Consider the following 24801-nt stretch of genomic DNA (forward strand, 5'->3'; position numbering starts at 1 on the left):
TCCACTATAGTCGGTGCACAAGAACCACCGATGTGACCGAGCGTGCAGCGTTCGTGGATGATGCAGCACGTGTGACACTTTAATAACCGCCGTTACACGACAATAAACTATATAGACATCTATAGAATTACACCCGCCCAAGTGGCCAGTGAGAGAGACGCTTTACTCGCCACAGCCGGATTCCACCCGGATTTGGCGAGTCGGCGGGTGCTGATGTCAAGCCCGGTTTCCATTTAAGTGCTACTAAAATTGAAATTAAAAAAAGTATTGTGACTTCCTCAACCCTCAGCATTTTCGTCTCGTCTCGTTAACAAAAGTTAGAATAGATTTTGTCGTTTTTTTCTTCAAAGATCCGTTTTCGTCGCGTCTTAGTCTCATGGGAAAAAAGTCGTTAACGAACATTTTTACTAAGCAACATAGACGCGCGAACACACGTGTCAGGTGGAGGCTTTTGATACAACTGTTACAATATGTCTATTAAATGTGACTAAAACGAATATGCATTTTCGTCGAAAGACTAAGACTAAATCAAAAATAGCTGCCAAAATTAACACTGGTACAGAAGAACATCGTTTTTTTTCTCCAGAAGATGCAACACAGCAAGTCAGAGTCAGGGACAATCAGTCAGGTTTGTAGCTACAACTCAGACAATCATTTAAAAAACAACTCGTTAAAATATAGCCGGTAAAACCAGAGGTTCTTCTACTCAATTCAGTTGAATTTAGGTGATTGTTGTGCTTTCCTGGTACCTTCTGTGTTGTTGCTGCTAAAACTCACAGTATCTTAAAATGCCCTTTTCAAGGACAAAAACAACATTTTGATATCTTCCATCTAATTGTGATGAAAGCAATGCATGAAGGATGAAGATAGTAACCTCGTACCAGGTAGAGGTGTCACGTTCATATTCTCCCCATGCAGAAGAATTCCGTCTGCTATTGTGATACAAAAATAAAGAATACGGCCTTTGGGACAATCAAATGCAGTTATTATAAAGAGGTTCATCTGCCTACCAACCAAATCTTGACCACTACACAACTGACTGTTTCTTCATCTTTCCTCAACTTATCAGAACTGTGGCGTCCCTCGCTCAGGTTTGGAATTATTGATTACATGGTAGCATTAAAAAATGGATTAATCCAGCGAGATGAAGGTCATGGGAGAACAAGGGTCGGACAGGGCAGTCCACGCAGGGCACCCTGTACATCCAGGCATCGGGCTTTTGACGTCATGTTCCACGAGCTCTAGGAAAACAATGCAGACTTGAAGAATGCTCTGGAAATTTTAAATCCTTCCACCAGCAGGCCTGCGGCCACAGCGGGGGCCCTACAAGAAGACTGATAGTGCTCAGCGCCTCCCACGGTGCTCTGCAGGCGTAAAGTAACTGCTTTTCTATTTTGCAGGAGTGAACAGTTCAAGGAGTTGACTAGAATAGTTAACTTGAAAAGATGAACTTGCACATCAGCCTCTTGAAAGAGCCACAGATGTCTTTTACAGTTTTATCATTAAAGAAAATACCAATAGTGCTACATTTAGTTGAGCAAAGTCTTCTTGGAAGGATTTTAATAAAGGAACCCTGAAAGTTAGGCTGACGTGCACCTGGTCTTGAAATTGAAAATGACACAAAAAGCAGATCCACCAATATAAGGGTATTAATTTGGTCCCCATCATGAATGTAGTTTAAATACCTCAATGTCAGCACATTCAACTTTTAACCAAAATTCCAGGGTAAGGCAACAGTTTAGGGTCGAGTATACAAAGAGGGCTCAGCACAAGACAGCCAGGTCATTACACAAATTTATAAACATGCCAGAAAAAAGCAAAGTAATCCTAGTTTCAAACATTAATCCAGGATCTCTTCAGCAATCTGGTGCGGAAAACCCCCCCCAAAAAAACAGCAAGACTCAAAGTCCTCCTCTAAATGCACAGAAAGGAGTAAGCACACAAAATCAGAAAATTAAGATTTTATTGCAAAACAGTATAAAATATCAGTTCAGTGTATATTTATTCAGCAGTCTTCCGCCCTCGTTTTCCAGTTGCTTTAACAGTGGGTGGGTCGCTGCCTGCTTTAGCAGCTTTGCTCCGAGATGGCCATCCTGCCTTGGTGGTCTTTGGTGCTTCAGAGGCTCCTTCACCGTCCTCCTTCACCTTCGGCACAGCCTTTTTCGCTTTTGGCCTTTTGGCTGGCGCAACCTTTGAAGTAGGTGGGTCTGAGGTAGAAAGTTCTTTTTCCTTCTTTGGCTTTTTTGGAGGTTTGGCTTCCTTTAAAAAATAATAATAATAATAATAATAATAATTCAAAGCTTTGACCAGAATTTTAAAGTATGTTGTGGTTTTGTTTTCCGTTTGCTGGCATGATTTTGTTTATTTACTGGATCCAACTATCCAGTCATACACTGTCGTATGGACCCAGTGTTTTTTGTGGCCTCAGATGTGTCGCCTTGCCTTTACGTGGAAGCCTACATGTCAGTTTCCCCTCCATCTCAGAACACAACCTCACCTCCTTAGATTTGTCCTCTTCGTTATCAGCATCGCTCTTCTTCGCAGCACCTTTTAGAAGGTAGAGGCAATTAAAAACAGACACGCCTCAACATTATATCCAGGCTTAATCGTACCCGCTTTCTTGAGCTTCTTGGCTACATCCTTTGCCTCCTTCAGCACGTTGGGATCAACATTCTCAGTTTTTGGCTTGGCCTCCTTCGCGTTTGGCGCGAGCTGGTGTCAGAGGACAAAACAGCAGCGATTAAATTGAGTTCAATTATTTTTACCAGATTCGCCGAGTCTACTTGGGACACCTCACCCGAAATTTCCCCGTTGCGCCGGTGGTGACATTGGAGTTGGCGGGTCGCACCAGCGTGCCGGTCTCGATTCCTTTCTTCAGGGCCCTGCGGACCAGGTGCTTCAGCCTCACCAAATCCACAGAGGGGTATTTCTGTCCGATGAAACTCTGGATCGCTTGGGAGGAGACGCCCTTGCGTGAGTCCAGCTCTTTCAGGGCTTCCTTCACCATTATTGCGGTGGAGGGATGGGTCGCAAGTTTGCGCAGCGCCGCAGCATCTAAAGAGGAATGAGACCAAAGTTTTACATAATTGGATCAAATGTCACCTTAAATTAAATGACCAATTATATACAAAAAAAAAAAAAAGAGCACTTGATTTCTTCTCTTCCACCGGGGCATCGCTTGGGGGCAGATCGGCGGTGTCTTCCGCTGCTGGTGCTGTTTTTTTAGGAGGCATTACTGAGTATTTACAATAAAGAGGGAAGAACTGAGCACTAAAAGCTACACGTGTCGTGGAGTCTGAGAAAAAGAGCGATGCTGCTCTTTATGCATCTACTTCCGGTAAAACGAGACCAGGTGAATCTCATCAGCGCCAGGTGCGATCAATTAGGGGTTTAAATGAAAGTCGTCTGCGACCTCGTATCGTCTGCCTACTTAAAGCACTTTTGAATCATTCCAAAGGGTCCAATTACTTTTTTGCAATATTCTGGGAAAATATATTTTGAAGAAATGTATGGGTTAGTCCATAAAGTTCATTGTTGAAATTTACAAATATATTCTGGGTTAAAACATGTCTTGACTTAAAGCACACACTGAACGAGTGGATTTAAAATAATAAAGAAGTGGTGCACAAACCAAACCTCTCTGTGTCATGAGTTAATATCTTAAAGATTCGTGAGTACTAAAATTGCAATCATCAAATGAATGCAAAAAACACTATCCACCATAATCTTGAAGTGAGATGCAGATGTAAGTGTCGTACTGTCGGGACAAAAATGGAATAACAGCATGTGATCTGAGGGCAGACCATGAGCACGCTGAGTGTGTGAATAGGTGCAAGCAATTTGTGAGCAAATGAGGAACAAACTCTCACATTCACTTATAAAGTATTCAGGCTCAATGCTGTGGCCAAACGGATCTAAAAACATCGCAGGCTCTAATAGATGTATGTTTCTGTGGTTTGGTTGTGTGATTCACCGGAAATGCTATCTGTGGTATTCTGAGAAGCAGTTCGGCAAAATGATACGTGAGTACATCAAAGTTCACTTAGACAAGCATCTTCTTTGGAGTCGGTCTTATAGGATTGTTCTTCATCATGGCTGGACGCCTGCTGTTTGTCACCCTCATGTGTAAGTCAAACCTCCTTTAGATTCTACACTATTTAAGTTGTACAATTACAAACTGTAGGGAAGATTCTCACTTGCAAACATGACATTAATATATAATTCCACACAGTTCCATCATGCTATACTACGTATGTATGATCTTTCCTTGTAGTTGGTGATTTTATGTTCTCTGTTTTTTCCTACTTACTGTTTTTTTGTGAACTTATTGTATAACTGCAGTGCAGACTCTAAACTAATTTACTCCTTTGGTTGAAAAGTGTCTTGATCTCAACTCCAACTTGTGTTTCACAGAATTTCACTTAGGGTGGAGTTTTAATCTTCTCCATTTCTGAAGGTATTAATGAATTATTATGTTTGTTGTTTGAACATTTTGTATTTCCGACAGATTCCTGTGCCAATACTAAAACACAAGGTCAGTCTCTGATCTTTCATCTTCCATTTAATCTATCACCATTTTACAACAGGAATTGACCTAATTAATGGAGTTATTCAGTATCTACTATTTTAAAGGGTTTACCTCTGTATTTCCAGCTCGTCCTCAACTCATAATGAATTCAGCGGTGATCTCAGAGACGGAAACAGTCACATTGGACTGTCGAGCTCCATCATATCCTACTGTCCACCAGTGTTATTTCACCATTATCGGAGCAAAACATGCCAAAGGCTTCACTTGTGTGCAGACACTGACAGGAACTGAACTGTTGAGGATGTCAGACCAGAAAGCACCTGCTGAGGTTAAAGTGGATTGTTATTACACTGTAATGGTTGGAGACGTGTATCATCCATCTGCACACAGTGTCACATCATCCATCACAATCCAAAGTGAGTGACTGCTTATCATGCACAGTAGTGACAGCGAGAGACAACTAGGTTACGCTGTGTCGTATTTCAGGTGTTTTTAAAGGGACTGAAAAAAGGGACAAGCGAATAATTAATTTAGACAAACATCAGGAATTATGCCTCCACATTTGAGTGTTTTGTTGCATGTAATTTGTTTGTATGTGATGCTGTGACAGCAGAGTCAGAATGAGTTAATTAGCCAAGTACAATACATTTTCCGACAGAACAGCTGTTTAGAGGACAGTGACAGTTGAATAGAGGGCTACAGGTTTGACTCATCTTCTAGGCCAACCTCTGAAAGTTAGTGTGACCCTGGTTCCCTTTACATAAAGCCCACGGAATGTTTTTATCAAGATAATCTTCAACAAATGACACAACACACTTTTATGATTGTTCAAGCACATTTTATATAAAATACATATTTTTAAGGTTTTCATATGGATTTCTTCACTAGATTTTACCGTCAGCAGGTCTTGTGCTTCCGCACAATTCTAGATATATTGTACGTGATATTAAAGAATCACAAATTGTTTCTCTTGCTTCCTACTTAAGTTTGTATAAATACTGTCCCCCACACTCACACATGACGATGGCGGGTCCAAGCTGATCCTCTTTTGTTGTAGATGTTGTCAAGTCGAGCACGACGCAGACTAAGACGGCATCTGCTGTGACCACAGGTAGAACCTACGTGGAAATAAAATCCACATTACCACAAATCCAAAAGTTACAAAATATTTCTATTCAGCAGGTCTTTGTGCTTCCAGGCCTGTAACTACTGTAAAGCAAACATCAGGTAACAAAATTACAGATATATAAAGTCCCATTTTATCAATCACATATTTGTATTGTGTTATCTTTGAGTGTTATTACTGTTTTGTTAAATCTTTTTCTTTTATCTTAACTTTTAGACAAATATTCATGAGCACACAGACAATATGAATACATTATATATTTTTGTTTTCCTCATCAAAAGTAAATAAAAATAACATTGATAACAAATATAAAGGTATTAAATCCCTCAATATAGTTGTTATTTTTAAAGTTATAAAATATTTCTATTCAGCAGGTCTCAGTGCTTCCAGGCCTGTAACTCGTATAAAGCAAACACCAGGTAACAAAATTATATATTAAGTCACATTTCTTTGATCACATATGTGTTTTGTGTTATCTTTGAATGTTGTAACTGTTTTATTTTATTTCAACTTTTAGACAAATATTTATGAGCACACAGACAATATGAAAACAATATATACTGTTTTTGTTTTCTTCATCAAAAGTAAATAAAAATAACATTGATAACAAATATAAAGGTATTAAACGTTTTTGAAATGAAGTTTCTTCTTTCAGCAGATCAAACCTTTGGACCAAGAAACTCTGGTAGTTTTAGTTCTCCTCCCCTCACAACAGACAAACCAACATCAGGTGACACGAATACTCACATTTCTTCATTTTTTTTTACATTTCAATATTTCACCACTCAACACCTATGAATTTAGAACCAGGAGCTGATATTAAAGGGTGTTGCTCACACATGATGCTGACGGGTCCAAACTGATCCTCTTTTGTTGTAGATGTTGTCGAGTCGAGCACGACGCAGACTAAGCCGGCATCTACTGTGACCACAGGTAGAACCTACGTGGAAATAAAATCCACATTACCACAAATCCCTCAATATAGTTGTTATTTTTAAAGTTATAAAATATTTCTATTCAGCAGGTCTCAGTGCTTCCACGCCTGTAACTCGTATAAAGCAAACATCAGGTAACAAAATTATATATTAAGTCACACTGTTTTAATCACATATGTGTTTTGTGTTATCTTTGAATGTTGTAACTGTTTTATTTTATTTTATTTTTATTTTATCTCAACTTTTAGATAAATATTCATGAGCACACAGACAATCTGAAAACAATATATACTGTTTTTGTTTTCTTCATCAAAAGTAAAAAAAAAAAACATTGATAACAAATATAAAGGTATTAAACATTTTTGAAATGAAGTTTCTTCTTTCAGCAGATCAAACCTTTGGACCAAGAAACTCTGGTAGTTTTAGTTCTCCTCCCCTCACAACAGACAAACCAACATCAGGTGACACAAAGACTCACATTTCTTTATTTTTTTTTACATTTCAATATTTGGTGACACAAATACATTTCTATATTGTTTTTTCCAAATATTTATTTAATATTCTTACCACTGAACTCTTTTTTAGAACCAGGAGTTGAAATTAAAGTGGGCTGTGATCATGTGTTTCTGCTTGGTTTGAGTAGTACGTAATGCTCTGAAATTAGACAGTAAAGACCTGTTTCTGATTATATATCAGAATTTCATGATGAAGCTTGCGTGCAACGTTAACAGTTAAATTGTCAGTTGAGAAGCAACACTTTGCCTCTCCTTTTTTAGATTGTGTTCTCTTTTTGTAGGCATTCAGTATTTTCACACTCCTTCTTGCTTCTGTGTTTGTTGTGAAACTGAAACTGAGATGATTGTGGCTTCCGAAACAGAAATGCAGAGATGGATGTTCATGGTGATTGCGATTTGTTTGGGAGGTTTTTTCTCTATTTCCTTACTGGGACTGGGCCTTCTGTGTAGCAAAAGAACATTGGGTAAGAACTTGACTTTTGTGTCAGATATGAACTGTCAAAGAATTTGAGCAGAGGGTCAAAGAGACCCTTTTGAACACAACTTGCATGTAACTCTGTTTAGAGAACAGCATCAATTACCACATTTGCATTAATGTGATTGGATGTTAGTAGTTCCACACCTGTGTATGAGACAAGTATTCCAGAGAGAGCTAATGCCAAAACAAGCACAACTTCCAAGGAAACTGCCTCATGTAACAATATGCTTTTCTCTCTCTTATATTTTTCAGAAATAAGTTCTTACAGGAGGTGAGATTTTTTGAAAGTTGGTATTATATTATACGTTCATCTTATTCACTGCAAGTCGCTGCAGCAGGACTCAGTTGTTGAATGTGCAGAGAGAGTCCATCCACTATCCTCAACTTCACCATGGCAAATGGGCTCATAGGAGTTTGGAGAAAGAAAAATAAACTTTATTGATATTATGCTTATGTCACGGTTAGGCTTTACGTCTCGTTTTATTTTGTAGTTTCATGCCTCTAGTGTCCCTGGGTTAATTTACCTTCCTGCCTTGTCCTGTCATCCCCTGTGATTGTCTGCCTTGTCCATGATTGTTTCCACCAGTGTCCAATCACCTGCACCTTCCCAGTGTATTTAAGCCATGTGTGTCTCCTGTCCCCTGTCGCGCCATTGAATGTTCAACCTTGTCTTGCCTGTGAGTTCCTAGTCCGTGTCTGCCTTTTCCCCCCCCCCCGGTGATTCCGGATTATTTAAAATTACCTTTTGTTTTCAAAACTCGGCGTTTGAGTGCTGCCTCTACCTACCCGTTCGTGACACCTTAATGTCCTACAATGCACTGTGCCTCTTGTCTAATGGAGGACAAACTCCGTCGGTATTAACGCTTGTTCCCCTTTATTTCTGTATAGGTCACAAGCTGATGTCACTGGTAATATGCACACGTAGTCAGACATCATCACTATTATTTATATGCATATTTATATTTTGGTCTTTCAGGGTATTCGGGTGTGTTTTACTTGATGTTGCAGTTGTCATAATATTACATTACATGTCATTTAGCTGACTCTTTTATCCAAAGCGACTTACATTGCATTTTTAACCCATGTTCTTCTATATTTTTAACCCATCCCGGACATTGGGAGTAGTGTGCAGCCGTAAAGGCGCCCGGGTGTCTTGCTTAGGAACACTTCTACATTGGGACATGGAGCAGCCAGGGTTCGAACCGCCTTGCGGTTCCCGGCACACCCTGTCTACTTCATGCGCCACCGTCGCTAATATGAGATATCTTGAACATGGAGAATTGGTAATAAATATATAATTTGTCAAGATGGATTACTTTTTTCATTTATTTATGAAATCCTCTCAATTCCTCTTGCCTCCTATTGATTGGAGCTTTTATTTCCAAAATACCTTCCTGGCTTGTTTCAAATTATATTAAATTTAGGGGCGCACAACAGATTCTTATAAAGATCAGGTGGAGCGTATTGTTGGCTTTTTACAAAAAACCAACTTGACAAAAAGCATCATCTTTGTGTGCCGTTGTGTCACATTTGCAGGTTCTGTGAAACTGGAGGAGCAAACACTTACACATGAGAACGTACGTTGAATGAATTAAATATGTATCCAATACAGGTTTTTAGCTACAGATGAAATAAAAACCTTACAACATGTTTCTTTTTTCTCCAGCACGCCATGTTCCAAATATACGCCAATATCCCCAACGAGCCACCTGCATCAGCCAAACAGGACGCAGTGTAAAGCAACCTGAAGCCACATTGAAACACAAGCATTTTATACTGTGTAGAGGAACGGTTGGGCGGACAGTCAAAACATTTTTTTTTAAATCAGTTTCTTTTACATTTTTTAAACATAATATTGTTTGTGAAATTGCAATGCAAATTGTAACTGTAACAAACGACAGGTCTCAGCTGGCTTTAAGATAATGTTAGCACACTTCATATTTTGTTTTACAGGGAGAAAAGATTTTAGAATTTTGACATAGAAATACAAACAACTGATGTTTCTTATGTTTTGCAGTTAAGCTGCAAAAGTTGCAATCGTCACCATTATTATTTTGTGAAGTTGGAGGCTGTTGATTAGCACCACATTGTAGACAACTTCTTTCTCTTCAAAGTCAAAATAGTATAAGCTTGCTTCTTTAGTACTTGTAACACAATGCCTGCTCAATTAAACAAATACAAAAATAAGATGACCGTGTGTTCTGGTTATATTTTCTTTTTCTGGGGGGCCGCTTCCCAGCTGGAAATCGTGTACTTGCTAGCGAGAATTAACTGGTATCTATTAGCAATGCTGAATACCGCCTATAATCATCCTACCTTGCCTCATGTCGGAATGATGAATGACTACGAAACCTCGGCCATGAACTCCCCAAATACAGACAGTCAGGACAAAAATGGAATAACAGCATGTGATCTGAGGGCCGACCATGAGCACGCTGAGTGTGTGAATAGGTGCAAGCAATTTGTGACCAAATGAGGAACAAACTCTCACATTCACTTATAAAGTATTCAGGCTCAATGCTGTAGCCAAACGGATGTAAAAACATCGCAGGCTCTAATAGATGTATGTTTCTGTGGTTTGGTTGTGTGATTCACCGGAAATGCTATCTGTGGTATTCTGAGAAGCAGTTCTGCAAAATGATACGTGAGTACATCAGAGTTCACTTAGACAAGCATCTTCTTTGGAGTCGGTCTTATAGGATTGTTCTTCATCATGGCTGGACGCCTGCTGTTTGTCACCCTCATGTGTAAGTCTAACCTCCTTTAGATTCTACACTATTTAAGTTGTACAATTACAAACTGTAGGGAAGATTCTCACTCGCAAACATGACATTAATATATAATTCCACACAGTTCCATCATGCTATACTACGTATGTATGATCTTTCCTTGTAGTTGGTGATTTTATGTTCTCTGTTTTTTCCTACTTACTGTTTTTTTGTGAACTTATTGTATAACTGCAGTGCAGACTCTAAACTAATTTACTCCTTTGGTCGAAAAGTGTCTTGATCTCAACTCCAACTTGTGTTTCACAGAATTTCACTTAGGGTGGAGTTTTAATCTTCTCCATTTCTGAAGGTATTAATGAATTATTATGTTTGATGTTTGAACATTTTGTATTTCCGACAGATTCCTGTGCCAATACTAAAACACAAGGTCAGTCTCTGATCTTTCATCTTCCATTTAATCTATCACCATTTTACAACAGGAATTGACCTAATTAATGGAGTTATTCAGTATCTACTATTTTAAAGGGTTTACCTCTGTATTTCCAGCTCGTCCTCAACTCATAATGAATTCAGCGGTGATCTCAGAGACGGAAACAGTCACATTGGACTGTCGAGCTCCATCATATCCTACTGTCCACCAGTGTTATTTCACCATTATCGGAGCAAAACATGCCAAAGGCTTCACTTGTGTGCAGACACTGACAGGAACTGAACTGTTGAGGATGTCAGACCAGAAAGCACCTGCTGAGGTTAAAGTGGATTGTTATTACACTGTAATGGTTGGAGACGTGAATCATCCATCTGCACACAGTGTCACATCATCCATCACAATCCAAAGTGAGTGACTGCTTATCATGCACAGTAGTGACAGCGAGAGACAACTAGGTTACGCTGTGTCGTATTTCAGGTGTTTTTAAAGGGACTGAAAAAAGGGACAAGCGAATAATTAATTTAGACAAACATCAGGAATTATGCCTCCACATTTGAGTGTTTTGTTGCATGTAATTTGTTTGTATGTGATGCTGGTTCCCTTTACATAAAGCCCACGGAATGTTTTTATCAAGATAATCTTCAACAAATGACACAACACACTTTTATGATTGTTGAAGCACATTTTATATAAAATACATATTTTTAAGGTTTTCATATGTATTTCTTCACTAGATTTTACTGTCAGCAGGTCTTGTGCTTCCGCACAATTCTAGATATATTGTACGTGATATTAAAGAATCACAAATTGTTTCTCTTGCTTCCTACTTAAGTTTGTATAAATACTGTCCCCCACTGTTGCTCACACATGACGATGGCGGGTCCAAGCTGATCCTCTTTTGTTGTAGATGTTGTCAAGTCGAGCACGACGCAGACTAAGACGGCATCTGCTGTGACCACAGGTAGAACCTACGTGGAAATAAAATCCACATTACCACAAATCCAAAAGTTACAAAATATTTCTATTCAGCAGGTCTTTGTGCTTCCAGGCCTGTAACTACTATAAAGCAAACATCAGGTAACAAAATTACAGATATATAAAGTCCCATTTTATCAATCACATATTTGTATTGTGTTATCTTTGAGTGTTATTACTGTTTTGTTAAATCTTTTTCTTTTATCTTAACTTTTAGACAAATATTCATGAGCACACAGACAATATGAATACATTATATATTTTTGTTTTCCTCATCAAAAGTAAATAAAAATAACATTGATAACAAATATAAAGGTATTAAACGTTTTTGAAATGAAGTTTCTTCTTTCAGCAGATCAAACCTTTGGACCAAGAAACTCTGGTAGTTTTAGTTCTCCTCCCCTCACAACAGACAAACCAACATCAGGTGACACAAATACTCACATTTCTTTATTTTTTTTTACATTTCAATATTTAATTTTTTCACCACTCAACCTATGAATTTAGAACCAGGAGCTGATATTAAAGGGTGTTGCTCACACATGATGCTGGCGGGTCCAAGCTGATCCTCTTTTGTTGTAGATGTTGTCGAGTCGAGCACGACGCAGACTAAGCCGGCATCTACTGTGACCACAGGTAGAACCTACGTGGAAATAAAATCCACATTACCACAAATCCCTCAATATAGTTGTTATTTTTAAAGTTATAAAATATTCCTTTTCAGCAGGTCTCAGTGCTTCCACGCCTGTAACTCGTATAAAGCAAACACCAGGTAAGAAAATTATATATTAAGTCACATTTCTTTTGTAGCACCCGTATCACCACTCTGTGAGTCACTCACGTGAGAATGGGGGGTGCTTGGGTTCGATGTATCGTAAAACCTTTTAGCAAGAAGCTATTTAAAAAATAAATGAGACCCAGAGATGGATGTTCTTTTAACAAAAGTAAAATAAATAGGGCAACGCCCTTGTTTATTTAAATACAATAATTAATTTCCCCCAAAACCCAATATTACCAAATAGAGAAAAATAAATAACCAAAACTTCCCCAAAACATAAATAATAAACTCCAAATTCAGTGATACAACCCCAATAGTATCAAGGACGTTACATCAAAATATATGTTCGAAATGTTCCCGTTCCTCAACTCGGAGAATACCAGAGTTCAACAATAACAACAAAAACTTTCCCCTCCAAGTGTCATGAAACAAGTATCAGCCGATGCGGTGTTGGGCCCAATCACCACACACAGCCACACATGTTCCAGTTACTCACGGCAACGATATGTACGGAAAGAAAACACGTTGCAGACCTGTTTGGTCTGGCAAAACATTGAGAGCGCCGAAATCACTTTCAAAACATTGAGAGCGTGGAAACTCGGGTCCGCGATGCGAGTCACCGACACGTCCGCCCGGCCACGCCCACCGTGGCTAGCAAGCTCGGCTCCCTCGATGGCGACCTCCGCTGCTTCTCCCCCGCTTCGTCCGACGGGGTTTCAGCTTTGGTTTCTCCTCCGTTTCCAGGCTCACAAACACACCGAGTCCGCGGTCCACTCCTTCCAGCCTCCCGCGCCGGTTTATTCTGCCTTCTTGTCTCCTGCTAGCGTCTTTTTCTCTTCCCCAAAAACGCCGGCGTCCCCTCTCTTCACGACTTCTTCTCTCCTCCTCGAACCCCCAAAACTTCCAGAACTTTCCAGTCACGTGTCTTCCCCGTTGTTTTCCCAACCAATCACCATTGGCTATACAGCGCGAATACACCACTGACCAATAATACGGTAACAAACAGTAAGTACTAAAAGACTAACGGCCTAAAGCCTCTGGAGATAGTATTTAACTAAACATGAACTTAACATTAGTATTCATCACTATGACAAACATTACTCCATGCACAACAAATAAACATCTCCCCACTTAGAAATCAGGTGTCCCCTATTATGTATTTAATGTAAAATAAACATTTACTTTTTCTTTTTATAGGCAGGCACCTAGTTTTGAAAGTATGACTATAGTCCTAAGGTCACCAGGGGACTACACTTTGATCACATATGTGTTTTGTGTTATCTTTGAATGTTGTAACTGTTTTATTTTATCTCAACTTTTAGACAAATATTTATGAGCACACAGACAATATGAAAACAATATATACTGTTTTGGTTTTCTTCATCAAAAGTAAATAAAAATAACATTGATAACAAATATAAAGGTATTAAACGTTTTTGAAATTAAGTTTCTTCTTTCAGCAGATCAAACCTTTGGACCAAGAAACTCTGGTAGTTTTAGTTCTCCTCCCCTCACAACAGACAAACCAACATCAGGTGACACAAAGACTCACATTTCTTCATTTTTTTTTTCTCCAATATTTATTTAATATTCTTACCACTCAACCCTCAAACCAGGAGTCGATATTAAAGGAGGCTGGGTTCCTGTGTTTCTGCTTGGTTTGAGTAGTACGTAATGCTCTGAAATTAGACATTGAAGCCCTATTTCTGATTATATATCAGAATTTCATGATGAAGCTAACATTGATAACAAATATAAAGATATTAAACGTTTTTGAAATGAAGTTTCTTCTTTCAGCAGATCAAACCTTTGGACCAAGAAACTCTGGTAGTTTTAGTTCTCCTCCCCTCACAACAGACAAACCAACATCAGGTGACACAAATACTCACATTTCTTTATTTTTTTTTACATTTCAATATTTCATTTTTTCACCACTCAACACCTATGAATTTAGAACCAGGAGCTGATATTAAAGGGTGTTGCTCACACATGATGCTGACGGCTCCAAACTGATCCTCTTTTGTTGTAGATGTTGTCGAGTCGAGCACGACGCAGACTAAGCCGGCATCTACTGTGACCACAGGTAGAACCTACGTGGAAATAAAATCCACATTACCACAAATCCCTCAATATAGTTGTTATTTTTAAAGTTATAAAATATTTCTATTCAGCAGGTCTCAGTGCTTCCACGCCTGTAACTCGTATAAAGCAAACACCAGGTAACAAAATTGTACATTAAGTCACATTTTTTTAATCACATATGTGTTTTGTGTTATCTTTGAATGTTGTAACTGTTTTATTTTATTTTATTTTTATTTTATCTCAACTTTTAGACAAATATTCATGAGCACACAGACAATATGAAAACAATATATATTGTTTTGGTTTTCTTCATCAAAAGTAAATAAAAATAACATTGATAACAAATATAAAGGTATTAAACGTTTTTGAAATGAAGTTTCTTCTTTCAGCAGATCAAACCTTTGGACCAAGAAACTCTGGTAGTTTTAGTTCTCCTCCTCTCACAACAGACATACCAACATCAGGTGACACAAATACATTTCTATATTGTTTTTTCCAAATATTTATTCAATATTCTTACCACTGAACTCTTTTTTATAACCAGGAGTTGAAATTAAAGTGGGCTGTGATCATGTGTTTCTGCTTGGTTTGAGTAGTACGTAATGCTCTGAAATTAGACAGTGAAGCAATGTTCCTGATTATATATCAGAATTTCATGATGAAGCTTGCGTGCAACGTTAACAGTTAAATTGTCAGTTGAGAAGCAACACTTTGCCTCTCCTTTTTTAGATTGTGTTCTCCTTTAGTAGGCATTCAGTATGTTCACACTCCTTCTTGCTTCTGTGTTTGTTGTGAAACTGAAACTGAGATGATTGTGGCTTCCGAAACAGAAATGCAGAGATGGATGTTCATGGTGATTGCGATTTGTTTGGGAGGTTTTTTCTCCATTTCCTTACTGGGACTGGGCCTTCTGTGTAGAAAAAGAACATTGGGTAAGAACTTGACTTATGTGTCAGAAATCATTGAGTTATTCTTTGCTCCCTGCTGCTTGATGAACTGACAAAGAATTTGAGCAGAGGGTCAAAAGAGGCACTAAAGACCCTTTTGAACACAACTTGCACATAACTCTGTTTAGAGAACAGCATCGTTTACCACATTTGCATTAATGTCATTGGATGTTAGTAGTTCCTCACCTGTAAGTATTCCAGAGAGAGCTGGACTTCCAAGCAAACTGCCTTATGTAACAATATGCTTTTCTCTCTGTTGTGTTTTTCAGAAAGATGTTCTTATAAGAGGTGAGATTTTTTATAATTTTTCAGAAAAAGTTGAGGGATGACTTGATATTATTTTAGACGTTTATCTTATTCACTGCATGTCGCTGCAGCAGACTATGTTGTTGAATGTGTGGAGAGAATCCATCCACTATCCTCAACTTCACCATGGCCAATGGTAGTGTGGAGAAAGTAAAAAATAATCTGTAATGATATTATGCTTAGTGTCCTACAATGGACTGTGCTTCTTGTTTAATGGAGGACAAAATCACACGGCATTAACGCTTGTTCCCCTTTATTTCTGTATAGGTCACAAGCTGATGTCACTGGTAATATGCACACGTAGTCAGACATCATCACTAAATTATTTCTATACACATTTAGAATGTGGTCTTTCTGTTACACTTGCAGGTTCTGTGAAACTGGAGGAGCAAACATTTACAAATGAGAATGTACGTTGAATGAGTTGAATATGTATCCAATACAGGTTTTTAGCTACAGATGAAATAAAAACCTTACAACATGTTTCTTTTTTCTCCAGCCCATATACCATCTCTACTCCACTATCCCCGACGAGCCGCCTGCATCAGCCCAGGAGGAAGCGATGTACAGCTACCTGCAGCCACAGTTGAAGCACTAGCCTTTTATACTGTAAAGAAACTGTTGAGCGGAAAGTCTTCTTTAATCCATTTATTTTACATTTTTAAACATAATATTCTTTGCAAAAATGCAATGCCAATTGTAACTAATGAACAACAGGTCTCAGCTGGGTGGCACACTTGATATTTTGTTTTACAGGGAGAAAAGATTATTGAATTTTTATATTGAATTACAGAGAATGGACGTTTACTTTTTGCAATTGTTGAATAGGTGCAAAGGTTTCATTTTGTGAAGTTGGAGGCTGTTGATTAGCACTACATTGTAGACAGCTTCTTCTTTCTCTTTAAAGATTCAAGTCAAAGATGGGTCAGGATTTTTTTCTGCATGCTGTCATAAAACAGCATAAGCTTGCTTCTTTAGGACCTGTAACACGATGCCTGCTCAATAGAATTAAACAATTAAAAAAATAAGATAACTGTGTGTTGTGGTTATATTTTCGTGTTAGAGTGCTAAAACAGCTGTAAATAGTGTAGGATAAACATCTATTAGCGATGCTGAAACCGCCTATAATCAACCTAGCTTGCCTCATGTTGGAATGATAAATGACTAGCAGGAGTGCTGCAAGAGTCGGGTTCAGCGAGGTGAAGTGCATACTGGCGTGGGGTCTTTATTAGCCCACATGTGGGGTGGGGGCCTCCCCTTCCTGCTACAAATCACAATGGGTTTGACAAGTGAGGTTCGTAGGTAGGTATTGTGAAATGCAGAACTGAGCGTAGGGACCTGAGGGGAACACTTGAAAAGCCTAAATCTAAATATGAAATTATTTAAATTAATATTGATTGTAACAGCGTGCGTGGTTGGCCTAGACGGTACAGAAGACATGTCATGCAGCGCTCGGCTGTTTATTTCAGCTGAGAATAAAAATATTTCTGTCCGAGCCCCCGAGTCAACGCTCATGTCACGTCAAGGCGAAATACTCTCAGCTGTTGGGTGTATATGCACAAACCACAGACTCTCCCTCTGAGCAAGTTTGAATTGTGTCTGAGACACATTAATAGAATATATACATATAATAATGTCCTTTGAGGGAAAACCTCTCAGAGGATCAACCAGCAATACAACAGATCTCTGAGGAGGAGGTTGTTGAAAGGAGCTTCAGCAGCAAACGTCCTTGGCTTGAGTGTTTCAGCTTGATGGTTTTTGCACTTGCAGTTTACAGGAAACATTTTTTTTTCGATCACGTAGCTCAGTGCTACTAAAATAATGATGGCAGAATCTTCACCTTGCACAGAGCAAACAGACCCCGTGGAATACCTGCATCTCAAATTGAAAATAAACCATATGTGGCGTGAGGGAGTCTACAACTGAACAAAAATACGCTCCCTCTCTCAGGTCTAACACAAATGCTGCAAGACATTCTTTTTTTAACTCTATCGTGAGCTTTTTATTCTTAAATCCAATTTAAGGCTGAAGACTTTTACTGTCATTCGGATAAATGTAAGGATTAATAAATGCGACAGACTTATATGTCTACTGACTATATATGTGTATTTCATAGCGGCAGGTTTGGAGGAAAGGAGAAGGCGGCAACAGTCTCAAAATTACAATATTAGTCTGACATGATGGACAGTATTAAATATATTTGTCATAAATGGAGGCTAAAGTCGATATTTGTTCTAGTTTGACACATACCATTTATTCTGCAGGGTCTAGCTGCATATTAGATGCAGCATCACAGTTAGCTCACATGTAGCTCACAGCTACTAAAGTAACTGTGTAATAATGTGCTTGCACTGAACACAGACCTTAGGAAGGACACTGTTACGTTCCAGACTAATATTAGACATCTGCATTTCAATTTTTTATTTTCCACTAGTTAGGCTGTATCGCAGCCTGCTTTCAAACTGCATTGCAATATTAAAATGCCTTTTTCTTTTAGAAAAACGTCAAATTAATTATTTTTAGTTTGACTTATATGTAGCGAGAAAAAAAATCTTATTTTACGACTGTTTGTAATTTGGATATCATCTTCTTCCCCTTAGTGTTAATAATGTTTTGTATTTGGTTGTATTGTATGACTACATGCATAAAAGTTTGCATGCATTAACAACTTACGTGTTTAGTATGTCTCCCGTCGCTACACACACACACACACACATGCACACGAACACACGTACACCAGCACACACACAAGAAAATAACACAATTGGGTAAATAAAGGAAGGAAAATATTTCTTTGCATTTATTCATCAGCTTTCTCAAACATGAGGTTCAGCGTATTGCCTTTCTGACAAGTTATGGCTGCTTATATGTATGAGTCATTCTGTGATCTTCTCCATGCATCTTTAGCTCGTCTGAAATGTTGTGTGTTGATGAGTGAATTGGGAGAATAAATAATAAGTTATAATTTCCCATCATCTCTCAGCTTTTTAAAAATATGATCCACCAGACACCTACAGACACCAAAAATAATCAACATACAAAATAATATATATGTATAATGACAGTTATGATGGCACTGTCAGCTCTTTTAAGCAGCTTACTGCTAAAATAAAGACACTGCATTCTTTTCACACGACAAAGTGAATTCTTACATTCTTTTGACTTTTTCCTCATAATAATGACATCTTACTATGACTTTTTGCACGTAGAACTCATTTTGTACATTAACAAGAAATACCTTGTTGTTAATGTTGACACAGTATATGTCTTTCTCTTATATAATTTCAGCACACATTCAGCATATAATGGCAAACTGTCAGTGGCATTATCTGCAATGCTCTGAGCAAAGTCACTGAGAACACCCAGAAATCGCGTTTACTTTTTCTGTGGTCTTTGCTAATGTTTTCTGCATAAATGGATGCGCGTCTCAGTGCTACATATAAACATTTTTCCTCAGTGGAGCGCTGCCTGTTGCAGAGAGGTGTGAGCAAATTCATTTCTGACCGGCCATGTTGTGTGTTTAAAGCATCTTCTGGTTGATTTAGGCCTCACTGATGTCCAGCTCTGCTGCCAAAGGTCACCTGCTGATGGTCGCTGCTATCAGAGGGAGCAAAGCTGCAGTCAGAGGACTGGAGAGGCGTGTTGCTGAACCACACTCCATGGCATTTTCCTGCAGAAGACACAGACTATTGTGATACATATGGATCTGTTCAGGGTAACAAATTGAAAATGAACATGGTAAAAAGTTGGAATTAGCTGAAACTATGCTGTCGAGATCACTTCTTAGTTTTGAATTCCCCTCGATGGTCGACTGGCTTCACACGTGATGCATGACTTATAAATACTGCTTGCATGCAGACAAACCCACATCTTCGTACCTCAGGGTGGAAAGGATGACACGAGTCAGGCTTCTTTCTGTCCTTCTGAAACTTCAGTCTGTCACATTTCAGTGACTCATTGTGTTCAAAGGTGTCAAGGGTGTAAATACATCAACTGAACACGTTCACAATTTCAGAACTGTTTTAGGCTGAAGGAACACTTAAATATTGCAACTAGATTATTAATTATTAACATTAAACCTAAATAATTAGTCAGTGACTCAAATAGTGTGCAATGTACTTCCTGCGTCTGCTTCCACATATCAAACATCTGCGTTGCACCAAAAAAAGGATATACATTATCTCGTTGGGGTCCATGGTTACTGGAGGAGAACTGCTGCAGTCACACTTATTGTCCACAACAACCATGAAGAGGTTGCTGCTGGGAATCTGCTGTATGACAAAGGACCTGCGGCCCAAACAGAGACGGACTGTGGAATTAAACTGTTATGTGCTTATTAACCTCTCCTGTATAAGAAAGGCAGCGCTTGTTGATATGCTGTTATACTGTTAGCCTGACACGGTACCTGATGCAGCCCTCACAGTCAATGTTGCCTGTTGTTTCTTTGATGGTGCGTTCGGAGACAAAGGCCGGGTATTCCGTATCACAGGGCACCATTGGGGGTCTCCCCCGAGATCTCTGAGCTGAATGTGTAAGAAATTTAGCTCCAGTTATTTCTCAAGTTTCTCAACAAACCCACAGAAAAATAAAAGAGACCTCCGTCTTTCCTTTTCATAATGTCTCATACATTCAGTTACACGCCCGTAATGAACAACTACAGTTACCTCTAGCGGAAAGATCCACATTCCACCAGCTGTAAAGGTTGAATTCTAGCAGAAAACTGTTAAGAGAAAATACTTATTATTGCCAGCTAACACAAGGAGGAATGTTTATTTACACAGAATAATGAGTAATCAGCAACTCTTAACTATCTGTACTGGTTGACCTGTTCAGTAATGAATACAAATGCTTTTTTTTCTAATATTAGACTTAAGTCTCCAATTTTCTATTTTTTCTTCAAATACTAACTTGTATTTACAACTTACAGTACTACTATTATAATGTATGGCCTCAGTCATGTACACTTTTTAAAATGTTTTGGTAAACTTACATGACAAGTTCAGTCAGGAGCCACTTTACAACAGTGAAAGGCTGAAAGAGAAAAAAGCTGATGTCAAAATCTGAAATGAAATGCAATTGTGTTGAAGGTTGTTTCATTTTGGACTGTGCTCTGCGATGATTTTAACTGGGGGGATTTACAAATATAGATGTAATTATTGCTTCTAACGTCATCTCGTGCCTTACATCCGATAGTGTGCGTGCACTGTCGCTGCTCCCAGAGTAATCTCTGCAGACGGCCTGGTAATCATACAGCGCAATCCTGCAAAAACAAACAGCAGATGTATAATAACCATCAAATATGACGTCTATAGCAACATTCCTTTAAAGGTATAATGTGTCATTTCAGGACGGAGAGAAATGTAATGCTGTCTCAGACCTTTTGAAGGATCCCATTTGGAGAAGTTTGTTCATAACAGCACCCTCCACCTCTCCAAAGAAGAGCCCTGTCTGAGAGAGAACGCATGTCAAGGCACACACTGGGTGGGACAGATGATGGGAACATCCTGTGACAAAGCTACTTTCTCAACCAAAATGTATTAATTTATTAAAGACAAATTTCATCAGCATAGAAACTTAAATTATTTACAAGCGCTCTGGTTGGAGTCAGTGTGTTTTACCACCAGATCGGACCCTTATGGGGTTTCTGTGGGATGTTCTAACGAGCAAAATGAAAAGTAGACTTTTAATGTCTTCCGATATCTTTCATCCTGCTCTTTGATTTGTCTTCTTTGGAAAAATGTTGCTCTACATAGATTTCCAGCACTTGTGGGCAAAAATATAAGAACAATTGAACCAGCTGAGGTAAAATAATCACGTGTTCATCTTACATCATCCAGATGTGAACATGCACATACAAACATGCGCGGAGTACCTGAGATTGCTCTTCTGTGACAAGAATGAAGGCATTGTTGTCAATGAGATAACAGTTGATGTCCTGTCAGAAGGGTACATAAAAAGATTGTGTTATGGAAATAACATGAAAAGGAAAATGGAAGTTGACCTCATGTGAATGATCTTACCGCGTTATCGCAGCTTATGCTACATTTTCCATCCAGAGTTGCACACTAAGAACAAGACATGAGTAGTAAAGCTTTACAGCTGATTAAAGAGTTCATTCTTTGTCAAATGCTGCAGTAGTTGTTGTGTACCCACCTGTCTGCAGGCAGTCCAGAACTTCCTTTGAAAGAACTCCAGCTTCATCTGGATCCCGACAGCTGAGCACAAAACCAAGCACATAAGACGCCGCGCAATATTATTCAATTAGTCCCAACGCCAAGGTGATCACGAAAAAGCAATTAAAGCTTCTTACCTGCAACGATTGGAGACTTTCTGTCGTCGAGGAGCTGAATCGCTGTGCTGGCCAAAACCACACTCTTATTTTCTAAAGCTGGAGAGAAAAAGCAGAGAATATTCTGAGTATACTTTTTTCTCACTAGATGGTGCCCTTTATTCACCGGTCGGCGGTCCAAAAGAAACATTAGTACCAGTTCATTACATTACAGCAAATTCTGGTCAGAGCTTTCTCCACGGCAGGATGACTCCAATAATTCTGAAATGGTTTGAAATGGTGATGGGAACATTTCCAGTTATGAGTGGATGCAGTCATCGTTAACAGAGAAATGGTGGTAAACGTCCCGGAGAGTGAAGCTGAATCCTCTATTCTCTATGAACGAGGCCCACGTTAACGCCATTGAAGCTGTGAGGGAGGCGAGCTGGGCTGCGCATCCTATCAGTGGAAACCAGTAAAAACCACAGTCCAGAACAAAAAGAGGGACATGCAAAAAGACAGATTAAGACGTTAAAATTCTCAATGACCATAGTCGGCGGAGGCGTTTCCACAAAGTAATTATACAATGCTGCACTCGATAAGTGAAAATACAGTAAGATGGAGAGGCCGGTTTTGTTCAGGCTCTGGGGACTTTTATTTTGTAATGCAAACTTCAGCTCTTAAATCTATGGTTTAGTTCTGCATACCTGTGCTGAAGGGGATGGAGTAGAGGAACGTGCCGGGGACCTGTTCCGCCGCTCTCTTGTACCACAGAGGGAAGTGATCAGCATTAAAAACACCCTCCTTGTCCTCCGCTGTCACAAAGTCTCTGGGGAAGCATGCAGAATGAAAGTGAGGAGAGGAGCAACGGACTAGATTAATCAAGCGGCCTCGCCCCGTGCTGTACGTAACGATTAGAGGGATGTTGAGCCGCAGGACTCACTGATTGGAAAGCTGATCTGTGGGAACAAACAGGTTGGTCCTCGACAGGCCGGTGCGTGTTCCCAGGAAGGCGATCTCCACTCCTTTGTCTGAGTTCCTGTCGGTATGAAGCAGAGTAGTGAAACACTCCTAACTGATGTTTGAACAGAATTGTACAATGCTGTCTGGTTTTTTAGTTTGTCTCAAAAATGTCCTCATGTGTTTCCTACATTCTTATTGTAAATAGTTGCATCCTCGTCGTACATGCCAGTTAAACGGCTTCCCTTTCCTTGGCTTTGTCAAGTAAAAACGTTTTCTACCTCAGAACAGACGAAATACTCCTCACATTACAGAGTAAATGTCCAGACATGCATTGAAACTGGATGCCGAGGTTGTTCTTCCTGGTTTGAAAGGCTATTTACGCCAATAAGAGCTTAATTAGCAATTATTTAAACCTCAGTTATAAACCATCACTTTAAGAGTAATTAAAGTAAAGTAGTACCAACGTATTCTTACTCTGACTTGTTGAGGGCCAGTCCAGTCCAGTAGGCCTCCAGTGGAGCAGTGACCACAGCATCAAATAACACCTCCTGGATGAGCTCTCTGTCACCTGCAGAGTGTTGTTTAAAGATAACCAAATATCCATCACTCCTGTAACTCGTACCAATTATGTTCACTCTTCATCCGAGTATTAGAATTAAAACTGTGGATGAAATCATGCTCTGTGTAGCCTGGTTCGTAACGGTGCGACTCGGCTATCGATTACATTTGAGGTGTGGTCTGTGGCCCGTCATGAAGAGCTTGATGGCTTGAATCTGGGTCAGGTGACGGTGCTCGTGCTGCTCCTCTGTGTTGCAGTAAGTCCTGCGGTCCGTAAAAAAAAAAAAAAAGAGCCCCCGCTGTTACATCAAAGCCCCTCAGCCTCCCCTCCACCCCCCCGTATCCCCGATGAACACAGAGGGATAACCTACATAACGCATGAATGCCCGCCGCCACAACCCCAGCATTACCATTCATCTGCCAGGGCGACATCTGGCTGTTCCAGATCACGGAGCCCTGAAAAACACAAGTCAGTTACGCTTCAGCAACGCCGGCCCGAGTGACATGCAGGGCAGCGCATTGCGGGCTTTAAAGTGAACGGCCGAGTCACGGCGACATACCGGCTTCAACGGACACGTTTCCCCTGAAGAAGTACTTCCCGTGACCCCTGGAGAGAGCCACTCCGACACTGTCGACACAGAGGAGGGAATCGATGTTTAACTGGAACCAAGATGTAATTCCCTTCTACTCAATAAACTGACACGTCGTTTTTAGGAGTGTAATGGAACTTGTTCTCCACCTGAAGGGTGTTCCTTTGATGTCAGTGTAGTAATAGTCATTGTGCATCTTCAAGACGCGCCTCTAAAAATAGCAGAAAAATGTAGATTTACTCCTTAAGTCTGGAAGACAACCGAGAGAAGAACCGTGATCTGAGGAAGAGACGATGCGCATGTTTATCTGCAGCCTCACCCCTCTATCCACCGTCTTCTTCACCTCCATGGAGAAGGTCCCCGTCCTCCTGTTCACCATAGAGTTGCGTAGCTGAAAGATAACGCACACAAAAAGGCCCTTAGAGCAGAGGAGTTGAGGATGGGTCATTGAACGGGCAGATTGTGTGCGGCTGCCATTTCCGTAGGTTACGGTTAAGGTTATTCTTATTGTTTGTGTTCATTTTAAATGATTGATCATTCACGAGTAACATTGCAAAATCAAAATCATTTCTCCACTGCAGTCACATGCAGAA

General features: G+C 39.5%; 4 protein-coding genes and 2 long non-coding RNA genes across 40 annotated transcripts in view; 2 read left to right on the top strand and 4 right to left on the bottom strand.

The window, feature by feature from the left end:
- Window positions 1-1946: 1946 nt before the first annotated feature.
- h1m (linker histone H1M) lies at window positions 1947-3405 on the bottom strand. 2 transcript variants are annotated; one of them, XM_078091886.1, is made up of 5 exons: window positions 3149-3405; window positions 2798-3054; window positions 2617-2712; window positions 2498-2547; window positions 1947-2259 (listed from the first exon to the last, which is right to left on the bottom strand). In XM_078091886.1, the coding sequence occupies exons 1-5, from the start codon at window positions 3231-3233 to the stop codon at window positions 2142-2144; spliced, it is 606 nt and encodes a 201-aa protein (XP_077948012.1). In that variant the 5' UTR covers window positions 3234-3405; the 3' UTR covers window positions 1947-2141. The 2 variants fall into 2 exon arrangements, with proteins under 2 accessions (XP_077948012.1, XP_040059787.2); XM_040203853.2 differs by having other exon boundaries at window positions 2613-2712.
- A 395-nt stretch (window positions 3406-3800) lies between these two features.
- Window positions 3801-9769, top strand: LOC120835183 (uncharacterized). Of its 11 annotated transcripts, XM_040203852.2 has the most exons (15): window positions 3801-4125; window positions 4508-4534; window positions 4654-4944; window positions 5586-5639; window positions 5708-5755; window positions 6026-6073; window positions 6310-6384; window positions 6534-6587; window positions 6676-6723; window positions 6976-7050; window positions 7467-7568; window positions 7835-7853; window positions 8471-8490; window positions 9119-9159; window positions 9249-9769. In XM_040203852.2, the coding sequence occupies exons 1-15, from the start codon at window positions 4092-4094 to the stop codon at window positions 9318-9320; spliced, it is 1008 nt and encodes a 335-aa protein (XP_040059786.2). In that variant the 5' UTR covers window positions 3801-4091; the 3' UTR covers window positions 9321-9769. The 11 variants fall into 11 exon arrangements, with proteins under 11 accessions (XP_040059786.2, XP_077948040.1, XP_077948041.1 ...); XM_078091914.1 differs by lacking the exon at window positions 7467-7568; XM_078091915.1 differs by lacking the exon at window positions 7467-7568 and having other exon boundaries at window positions 6979-7050.
- LOC144388915 (uncharacterized) lies at window positions 5345-6596 on the bottom strand. Its single transcript, XR_013453171.1, has 2 exons — window positions 6492-6596; window positions 5345-5646 (listed from the first exon to the last, which is right to left on the bottom strand). It is a non-coding gene; the product is annotated as an uncharacterized LOC144388915 (long non-coding RNA).
- A 405-nt stretch (window positions 9770-10174) lies between the features above and the next one.
- LOC120835185 (uncharacterized) lies at window positions 10175-16863 on the top strand. 24 transcript variants are annotated; one of them, XM_078091893.1, is made up of 18 exons: window positions 10176-10329; window positions 10712-10738; window positions 10858-11148; window positions 11649-11702; window positions 11771-11818; window positions 12069-12143; window positions 12299-12352; window positions 12441-12488; window positions 13955-14029; window positions 14292-14366; window positions 14524-14577; window positions 14666-14713; window positions 14969-15040; window positions 15407-15508; window positions 15793-15811; window positions 16097-16116; window positions 16199-16239; window positions 16329-16863. In XM_078091893.1, exons 1-18 carry the CDS (start codon window positions 10296-10298, stop codon window positions 16425-16427), a joined length of 1236 nt encoding a protein of 411 aa, XP_077948019.1. In that variant the 5' UTR covers window positions 10176-10295; the 3' UTR covers window positions 16428-16863. The 24 variants fall into 24 exon arrangements, with proteins under 24 accessions (XP_077948028.1, XP_077948029.1, XP_077948019.1 ...); XM_078091895.1 differs by having other exon boundaries at window positions 14669-14713; window positions 14966-15040; XM_078091899.1 differs by having other exon boundaries at window positions 14669-14713.
- LOC144388914 (uncharacterized) lies at window positions 11404-13400 on the bottom strand. The gene is made up of 3 exons (XR_013453170.1): window positions 13028-13400; window positions 12257-12359; window positions 11404-11709 (listed from the first exon to the last, which is right to left on the bottom strand). It is a non-coding gene; the product is annotated as an uncharacterized LOC144388914 (long non-coding RNA).
- A 1735-nt stretch (window positions 16864-18598) lies between the features above and the next one.
- Window positions 18599-24801, bottom strand: part of LOC120835752 (voltage-dependent calcium channel subunit alpha-2/delta-3) — a gene marked incomplete in the record, with an annotated part of 25858 nt that continues 19655 nt past the window's right edge. The window contains 20 exon segments of the mRNA XM_078091887.1: window positions 18599-19499; window positions 19708-19789; window positions 20003-20116; window positions 20235-20352; window positions 20494-20549; window positions 20820-20860; window positions 21014-21089; window positions 21207-21277; window positions 21702-21764; window positions 21850-21894; window positions 21983-22044; window positions 22140-22217; window positions 22805-22926; window positions 23041-23136; window positions 23535-23628; window positions 23785-23882; window positions 24029-24074; window positions 24179-24246; window positions 24358-24419; window positions 24528-24599. Of these exon segments, the coding sequence (XP_077948013.1) occupies window positions 19407-19499; window positions 19708-19789; window positions 20003-20116; window positions 20235-20352; window positions 20494-20549; window positions 20820-20860; window positions 21014-21089; window positions 21207-21277; window positions 21702-21764; window positions 21850-21894; window positions 21983-22044; window positions 22140-22217; window positions 22805-22926; window positions 23041-23136; window positions 23535-23628; window positions 23785-23882; window positions 24029-24074; window positions 24179-24246; window positions 24358-24419; window positions 24528-24599 (1557 nt within the window).

Source organism: Gasterosteus aculeatus, chromosome 17 (assembly GCF_964276395.1).
Source record: "Gasterosteus aculeatus chromosome 17, fGasAcu3.hap1.1, whole genome shotgun sequence".
NCBI lineage: Eukaryota > Metazoa > Chordata > Actinopteri > Perciformes > Gasterosteidae > Gasterosteus > Gasterosteus aculeatus.